Source organism: Poecilia reticulata, linkage group LG3, assembly GCF_000633615.1.
Source record: "Poecilia reticulata strain Guanapo linkage group LG3, Guppy_female_1.0+MT, whole genome shotgun sequence".
NCBI lineage: Eukaryota > Metazoa > Chordata > Actinopteri > Cyprinodontiformes > Poeciliidae > Poecilia > Poecilia reticulata.
Window position 1 is genome coordinate 10630718 of NC_024333.1, and position 9287 is coordinate 10640004.

The 9287-nt window shown below is 39.6% G+C and overlaps 1 protein-coding gene across 1 annotated transcript; it reads left to right on the top strand.

Moving 5' to 3' along the window:
• The first annotated feature begins 2300 nt into the window (after positions 1-2300).
• Positions 2301-9176, top strand: atic (5-aminoimidazole-4-carboxamide ribonucleotide formyltransferase/IMP cyclohydrolase). The gene is made up of 15 exons (XM_008404463.1): positions 2301-2523; positions 2682-2808; positions 2909-3052; positions 3961-4049; positions 4159-4310; positions 5833-5989; positions 6360-6485; positions 6566-6673; positions 6756-6841; positions 6927-7016; positions 7234-7359; positions 7440-7532; positions 7607-7789; positions 8631-8786; positions 8882-9176. Exons 1-15 carry the CDS (start codon positions 2505-2507, stop codon positions 8999-9001), a joined length of 1776 nt encoding a protein of 591 aa, XP_008402685.1. The 5' UTR covers positions 2301-2504; the 3' UTR covers positions 9002-9176.
• The last annotated feature ends 111 nt before the right edge of the window (positions 9177-9287 follow it).

The following is a 9287-nucleotide window of genomic DNA, read 5'->3' on the forward strand; positions in this document are numbered from 1 at the left end:
ATATATATATTCAAAATGTCTATATATTGAGAGCAAAGTGGGGACAGTGTCACATTCTTTGACCAAATGAAAACTGTATCTGATTCCATCAAAATTAATAAACATCAATATTTGTTAACGTCATGAATTCACTCTAATACTACGTATCTTAGTGTGAAAGGAAGAACACTGAAGCACACACTTTGTCCACACCCAGCCGATTCAAAGATGTGAATCAGTTGGGTGTGGTTACTTTCATAAAGGTACAACTTCTGATTGAAAAATGATTTACAGAAAACAAAACAATTAAATCTAACGAAGAAGCAAACATGATTTTCAAGTCAAATTGATGATTAGGATAAACTTTGTATTCAAAACAAATCGTTTCAAAAATCCATCTGACTGATTGAATAGTTTGAATAGTTTGCTCAGTCAAATGTCTCAGTTCCAACGAGAGGATTTCTAAGAATCTTTTTGTTTTGTTTTTTCCCTTTAACTCAAAATACAACGAATACCTTCATTTGTAGACTGGAATGAATCAATCACTGTGTGTGTGTATTTTTAATTAGGTTGATGAAAAATCATGCAAATCAATGACTTGTCATCTGTTTGACAAAAGGCCCCTTTGACACAGAACAAAAATCACAGCTAATTGATAAGGCAGGAGAGCAATATATGGAGGCCATTGATTCTATTCATCCTATAATTTAATCCAAATCCAGGCGTCACGTTGATTAAAAAAAATTCCCTGCGCATAAATTACACTTAGTGCTGATAATGCTGTCAGTTTTCTCGACGGCCCTCAGACGAAAGTGCTGACGGCTCCATCATTTATTTCATTTTTGAACCAATAATGCATAGTGAGCCTGTGTTTTACCATAAAATCGTTTCACGGTCTATTGAATCACTCAAGTCACCTCTGAGATGTCAGAGTGGTTACCAGAAACCCCCATTTTCATGGTTACACAAATAAATTGGCGTCTTTTTGCTTTGTTGGATTATAAATCAGGGGCCCCTTAAAATATTTACACCCCGCGGTTTAATCAATCAGCAAAACGTCGGGCTCATTACGTAAATATGAACAGATTGCGCGATCTTTTAACGTAATCACACGTATTGCTGCTGCTTTCTCAAGGCCCTGTCCTGTCACTTAACTAATGGACAAGTACTGCGGGGCCCAATAAATCCACATCTGTCCGACTTAAAACGCTGTTCGAAAGCATGAAAATGCAGCATTTTTTTTTTTTTTTACCTGTTAAGTTTATTGAAGAGGCGTCATTTATTGTTGCAGGAAATATGCGTTACAGGTGTCGCGCCAATTATAATGAGAATGGTGCCAATCTCGATGTCAGCGTAACCTTCAGCGCCCGATTATCTGCAGAAACACTTAAACTGAATCAACAAATAGAGAAAAGTAAAGCTGAGATTCCATGTTCTTTACATCACTGGTTCAGGGGGCAGCATGGCTCGTCAGGTAAAGTTTATTGTTTTTCTTTAAAGTTTCAATTATGTAAAGAGACTTGAAAAAAAGTAATTTATTTACAGATATACTGCAATATATTATACTATATCACGCATCTGATACGCTGCTAATCAGATACGTTCATTCGTTCACAGTTTTCGTACATGAGTTCTGTCTGCCCTCTGGTGGAAAAATAAAAGAAGACACTCTCAAAAACTATTCAGTTATTTATTTATTTATTTTTTAAGTGGCATTTTTTACTATTTTTTACATTTTTTACTATTTCCTCAGCAACGTTGTTGTAAGATTTTTTGTTAATTGTCGCATAGATTTATTTATGTTTATTTATTGATCCTTGAAATGTGAGTGTTTTTTATTCATGTAGTTTTAGGAACATTTATAATAAATGTTGGGTTTTTTTGTTATTTTTGTGGATACCGAGCTGATGCAGTTTTTTAATGTAAAACAAAAACATGATGTATTTATTTAGGTGCAAACTATCAGCGAGACAAGAATATGATGCTCATATAGAAAAATTTTAGACTTCAGATTTGTTATCCATGGGTTATTTTCAAAAACTGAAATTTTGCATAAAGACTTGAATTCAATGATTAAAGGATTTATCAAACATGCATGGAAGAATCAAAGCAACACAGGCTTTGATTATAACATGAAGCTAAAAAAAAACCCGCTCCCAACCACTTTTGAAGGAACCCGTCTGGTGACATAAAAGTCGTGGGCACGAATTATGAAGTTCTGGCCAGGATTCTATTTTGTTTCTCTCATATCACCAGACGGGCTCCGTAGCCCTTTGCGTGAAAATGCACATTTTCTGCGCTGTTGGTTAGTTTTGGGTGCGTTTGTTATGTGGGACTGGCCGCCGACCTCAGAGGGGCGGTTCCCTGGAGTTTGGAAGCACATGATGAATTTGTGAAGAGCTTGAAAACTTCCCTGTCTCTTTCTGGTTTTGCTCTTCAGCGCTGACTGAAAGTGAAAACAGCCTACGCAGAAAGAGCCAGCTTGATATCCAGACAGAGCGTTTTCTCACACTGCAGCTGTGAACATGGCCTCCACAGAGCTCGGTAAGAGCGCGGTGTTTTTTCTCTCCCAACTTCTATTCAAGCTTCGTTTCTCTGCCACACGCGCAGAGCTAGCTAAGTAGCTAGCATTACCCGGCGTGCAGAGCTTTTGATTCGCTGAAACACTTGCTCTAAACGAGTCTCTGTCTCTGTCATTGCAGCTCTTTTGAGTGTGTCAGATAAAACTGGACTGGTGGACTTCGCCAAACACCTGGTGAATGTGGGCCTGTCTCTGGTGGGCTCAGGAGGCACAGCCAAAGCCCTGCGCGACGCCGGACTGGCTGTCAGGTTGGTAGTTTAGCTGGATTCCTCGGTTGCATTCAAATCTGCTCTGTGCTGAGGGCGCTTCTTTTTTTTTTTTTTTTAACCTGTGTCTGCTGTGTATCAGGGATGTGTCTGAGCTGACCGGACATCCAGAGATGCTGGGAGGCAGAGTGAAGACCCTGCACCCTGCTGTCCACGGAGGCATCCTGGCCAGGAAAAGCGCCTCTGACTCTGCAGACATGGAGAAACTGAGATACAGCCTGGTCAGGTGAGGAGGGAACATCTCCAATATTTAAACACACATCCAGTCTTTTATTTTTTTTAAATTTTTTTTTACCTTCTACAGTTCTTTCACCACAGTGAGGGGGGTGCTTATTTAAAAGCAGATGAGAAACTGTTGCAAGGTTGACTTAAATCAAACAACCTCTGCAACCTGTGGCTTTGAAGCACTTCACAAGCTCATCAGATTTAATGGCAGTGCGTGTGCATGTTATCAGCGAACACGTGTATTGGATTTGACAACTGCTGATCATCTTGTGACTCTTGTTTAACTGAGACCAGCAGAAAACGATTAAATCACAGACACACCGTGCTGGGGCTTCTGGAGCTGATTTTGTGGGAAAATAAATACATTTGTTGGTGAAGTTCTGTGAAGAGTTTAATCGAATGCGGTGAAGAGAATTATTTATTTCAACACCAGTAGATTCCGTAAAAAGGGTAATTGGGGAAATTTACTATATGAGGCTTTAGAGAAAAGTGTAGCGGAAGTCGGTGAAATAAGAGCAATGCACATTAAACATTTAGGGTTCTTGAACTGACTGCTACTGATTATTATTGTATAAAAAGCAAACAAAAAAATAGGAACTGGATCCGTAATCTCATTGATTTCAGAAATTTGGTCCACCATGACTAAAGTTGTTGAAACATCTTTGTTCCCAAAACTGATGTTAGCCTAAAGGTTTAAATTAAAAGACCAAGTATTTTTATATATAAACTTGCCTTTTCACTGATAGTCAATAAAACGAAACGAGGAAGCATTTCAGAGATCCAATGTTACGATGCTACCCTTACATACTTAATCAGTTCAATATTAATTCTTGTCATTTGTGAATGGATAAAGCTTGAGTATGTTCCTGAGAAAATGAGTGAACTTGGTTTTCTGTTTGTTCTTTAAAGAGTGGTGGTTTGCAACCTCTACCCTTTTGTAAAGACAATCTCAAGCCCAAATGTGACTGTGGAGGATGCTGTGGAGCAGATTGACATTGGTAAGTCAAGCTAATGAGAGCCTTCATGCAGTCTGTGTAAGATTTAAATTTTTCAGTAAAACCACCAACAGTTGTTGCGTAGAAGTCTGAACGTTTTGTGTCTCTTTAGGCGGTGTAACTCTGCTGAGAGCAGCAGCTAAGAACCACGCTCGGGTCACCATTGTGTGCGATCCAGCAGACTATTCGCTGGTTGCCAAGGAGATGGAGAATTCAGGAGACAAAGATACGACCCTGGAAACCCGCAGGACATTGGCTCTAAAAGTGAGGCATTTTCATTTTTTTTCCCCCCAGTATTTTCCGTTGCTGTGTTTAAAATGAAGAAGTTTCTAATTGTCTCAAGTTTTGACACATGTATGAAAAGTCTTGCTTTGTTTTTCTGTCCTGCACTACAATATATATATATATATATATATATATATATATATATATAAAGAAAACAAAACTTTTCTTTTAAAATCTGAGATTCTTCTAAGTTTGTCTTGGTTACATTTTTTCATTAGTTTTTATTTTAATAGGAACTAAATTATGTGATAACAGAGTTTTATGGGGCTCAGACTCTCGAAAATACTAGAATATTGTGTGATTTAAAAAAAAAAATTGAGAGTGGGGACTTTTTTATTTCTTCATTCCAATTTCTAAAGTATAAAAATATAATGATGAAAATGTTTTCATGTGCATTTACATTTAAATGACATGATTTATCTTTGATTAGGCTCATCACAACTTGATTTTAAAACTTTTCTCGGTGATTTAGAAATGGAAATAAACTTTATAGCCCCTCAGTGGGGAATTTCAGCTGTACTAGTAACAAAAAAAATAAATAAGAAGAGAGACTGCAGTCAGGACAAATTTACAAAATAAAAGAGACTGTGCAGTTTGCAGAATAATTGTATTTTAAAAATGTACAAAATGAATACATATATTTTTGCATTTAAATTACAGATAAGAAAAGCAAATTATAAGAAAATCAAAAATGCCAGCTGTGCAAACAATAGCAGGGATGTAAAATCTTGATAACAGTTGTGGTTATAAAGTCTGCAGAAGGATCTACAGTGATGCTCATTTGTACCTCTAGGATGCAGCAGTCTGTCGCTAAAGGAGTTCTCCAGTTCACCACTTCATTTACTATTCCCCCCGCCCCTTACAGTTAATTTTATTTTTTATTTTTTCAAACAATTGGATACATTTGCAGCTGTTCACAAACTCTTATAGTTGAGATGCATCTGGTTGAATAAACTCCAATTCTTTTACACAAATCTTCTACAAATTGAAGAGTTACATATTTCAAAATTGAGTTAATATATTTTGAGTCTAGATGCTGAACCAGCAGCTACAGTATGCTCTGAAAACTGGAAGACCATTTCAACATTGCTTTGTTTCGTGACTTCTGGAATCTACAGCTAAGACTGATGACATGAAAGCAGTTAAATGTATGGATTTTGTGTGTGTTTGACTTGGAACTGGTAAGGAAAAACAAAATCCATATAGAGGGTTATATGATGTTGTTTTTCTTCTTCTTCTTCTTTTGTGTGTGCATGTGTAAAGGTGATGGTCAGAGCAGGACAAGGTCCAGAGTAAACGTTTTATCACAGGTGTTGTAAGAGGTCACAGCTTTAGCATTTCAGGCACCTGAACTTTAACCGTAACTGACTGGTGAAGCTTGCAGACACAAATACTTTCCTCAAATTTGACTCTGGGTGGATTAATGGGGAAAAAGTGAGTTTTTAGTCAAATTCTTAAATGTGAAGTGGGCTCATGCATGTGTCTTTGATTCCCTCTCCAGGCCTTCACACATACAGCGCAGTATGACGAGGCCATATCTGACTACTTCCGTGGGCAGTACAGTCGCGGAGTGTCCCAGCTGCCCCTCCGTTACGGCATGAACCCCCACCAAGCCCCCGCCCAGATCTTCACGCTGCGCTCCGAGCTCCCGCTCAAGGGTACGAGCGCATCGCAGACGGCTCAGCTGACTGGAATATTTTAATTTAAAAGTGTGAAAACCTGAACACAATGCAAGTTTCTCTGTAACTACTATACATGTGCATAGTTTTAATGCATCAAAAAAAAAAACCACCAAGAATTGATTGCTGTATTTTTTCAGTTAATATTAAGCAGAAACAATTTTTGACCTGCCAACTTTAATACAATTGAAAAAAGATTATCTTTTGCAAACAGATGTTCCTTTTTACATCATAAAGCAATGTTCTCAGCGACGTGAACATCATTTCCTATCTGCAACAAACTTTTTGTTCCCATGAAAATATTTTTTACATTTGAATCATTTTGAGCTCAACGTTTTCTGTCCCTCAGTGGCGAATGGCTCTCCGGGCTTCATCAACCTCTGCGACGCTCTGAACGCCTGGCAGCTGGTCAGAGAGCTGAAGGCCGCCCTCGGCATGGCTGCCGCCACGTCCTTCAAACACGTCAGCCCTGCCGGTGAGACGATGACACTCTGCCGCTCCTCAATATGTCTATGCTGCTTTACCTGCATGGTTTTTCCTCCCTCTTCGCTGCAGGAGCTGCAGTAGGAGTTCCTCTGAGTGAGGAGGAAGCCAAAGTGTGCATGGTCCATGACATGCTGAAGGATCTCACCCCTCTGGCCACAGCGTACGCAAGAGCAAGAGGTCAAACAGGCTGAGCGTTTATTGATGTGAAGTATTTTGTGTTTGAATCTGTGTGTTATTAACGTCAATGAAATCCTTTCAGGCTCAGATCGAATGTCGTCTTTTGGGGATTTTATTGCTCTGTCGGATGTTTGTGATGTTCCTACAGCCAAGATTATATCCAGAGAGGTGAATAAAAAAGAAACGAATATGAGTAGGTGACTGTTATTTTGAATGTAACGCATTTTGTTTGTTTCGCTCTGGTGATTTTCAGGTGTCGGATGGCATTATAGCTCCTGGTTATGAGGAGGAGGCGCTCAAAATTCTGTCGAAAAAGAAAAACGGCAACTACTGCGTGCTTCAGGTGAACGTGGCACAAGTTTCACTAGAGAATGCAGCTCCAGTTTATCTCTGCTTTCCTCAAGTCTGTTGATGGAGAAAACGTGTTTTTACCTTCCTACATAATCAAAGGAGTAACAAAATCACTGAAGAAAAGCCCAGAGCTGCGTTTGCTTCAGTTTAATGGTTTTTCCTGTTAAATAGAATCAATTTTCTTTTTTCACCTTGTTCCTTTCTTCCAGATGGATCCAGATTATGAGCCTGACAGCACAGAGGTGAGGGTGCTGTTTGGTCTCTACCTCAAGCAGAAGCGAAACGACGCTCCGATCAACAAGGAGTTCTTCAGGAATGTTGTCTCCAAGAGTTCGGTGAGTCTCTGCGATGCACCGCTGCTCACCTGCACGGCCTGAACGATCAACGCTAACTGCTTTCTGACCTCAACCTCAAGCTGTCTGAGGATGCCCTGCGTGACCTCACTGTGGCCACCATCGCTGTTAAGTACACCCAGTCCAACTCGGTCTGCTACGCTAAAGCCGGACAGGTGAGTCCAGGCAGGAAACTGAATGAAATGATCCGACTCGGCGTGAATTTTCCACTCACTTGCGGTGTGTCCAGGTCATTGGCATCGGCGCCGGTCAGCAGTCTCGTATCCACTGCATGCGACTGGCGGGTGACAAGGCGGACAACTGGTGGCTCAGACACCACCCTCGTGTTCTGAGCATGAAGTTTCGCAGCGGCGTGAAGCGAGCAGAGATGGCCAACGCCATCGACCAGTTTGTCAGCGACACCGTTGGCGAGGTGAGGAGGAGGAGGAGGAGATCACCACCATGTTTTTAGTAGCTCTGCTCTGCCTGCATGTCATCAGTACAGAAGTCTGTGTGTGTGCAGGAAGAACAGAATACAATAAGAAAAACATGATTTCACTGCAACTAATGATTGTTGTATATGATTAATCTATTGATTATTCTGACGATTAATCTGATAAGAAAACTGGCACATTCTGCAGATTAGAAATACGTTAAAAGATGCAAACAAATATTTAGTTCCTTATTTAAAAAAGGAATTGAACAAATTTTTTTTGGCTAGATTGCAATGGCATTCCTTTAGCTTCATCGTTTGTAGCAAATTATGCAGCAAAAAGAATACGTCTAACATAAACATGCAAAAAACCCTTTTTGCTTGACTTATAGTCAATACAGTGCAGGTCTGATCTGTTTGAGCGATTTTGTAATTGGATAGCAAAAGGTAAGTCTTTTTTTCTTCTTTTTTTGTACATTTTGAACCAGGTGATGCTGAAACTCATTTGAAGAGTTCTGGGTAGTACATATTTACAAGTTTGTTTGGTTTTTATCTTAAATGCAAAATGAATATTTTGTACAGTGTCCTTTCAACGGATTACCTTTGTAAGTCTTCATAAACCTTTTAATGATTAATCGATTAATAAATTAGTTGTTTAAATAATTGATTCATCCCAGTTAATCGTTTCAGTCCATCTACAGCTTCGCCCAAGCTGTAAGACCAGCAGTAGAAAACAGAAGAGTGTTTAGTTTAAAGGATTTGTGGTTTGTGACCAAAATGGAAATTGATGGGGTTTTTTTTTTTTGTTTTTTTAAGTTTTTTGTGTGTTTTGTGCTTGCAGGGCCCAGACCTGGCTGTCTGGAAGTCCATGTACGATGAGGTACCGGAGTCTCTGACGGCTACTGAAAAGAAGAACTGGATCAGCTCCCTGCAGGCTGTCGCCGTCAGCTCAGATGCCTTCTTTCCCTTTAGAGACAACATAGATCGAGCCAAACGGGTAAATTGCACTCTAAGCATGTACACGCTCTTTAGCATGCGTGAAAGTCAACCCAGTTTTCAGGGTAACAGTCTCTTCTTTCTGTCCGTACGCAGAGCGGTGTGGAGTACATCGCAGCTCCTGCGGGCTCTGCTGCTGATGAGGTTGTGATTAACGCCTGCAATGAGCTGGGCATCACTCTGGTGCACACCAGCCTGCGACTCTTCCATCACTGAGCATTACCAACGTTTCTGATACTGAGACATTCCTACTGTTACCGTTGTAGAAGTGTAGAAATCACTACTGTTTTTTTTTTAACACTAGCTGTGTTCTAATATGGGGGAGCAATAAAGTAGCTGTGAATGTAGAATGTAGGTAATTCAAATAAACTGCTGAGTAGTAATGTTTTTATTCTTGTGGTCCGTTATCTTGCTTCTCTTAAGTTTTTAACTTGGTATTTAGCACATTATTTTAAGTTATTTTGAATTTATCACATTCATTCCAGTTTTTGAAAAATGACAA

Bases quoted from the DNA above. Each gene is read 5' to 3' on its own strand.
- atic (XM_008404463.1), top strand. The intron at 4,050-4,158 runs GTAAGTCAAGCT...GTGTCTCTTTAG, and splicing joins TGTGGAGCAGATTGACATTG to GCGGTGTAACTCTGCTGAGA. The intron at 6,486-6,565 runs GTGAGACGATGA...TCTTCGCTGCAG, and splicing joins CAAACACGTCAGCCCTGCCG to GAGCTGCAGTAGGAGTTCCT.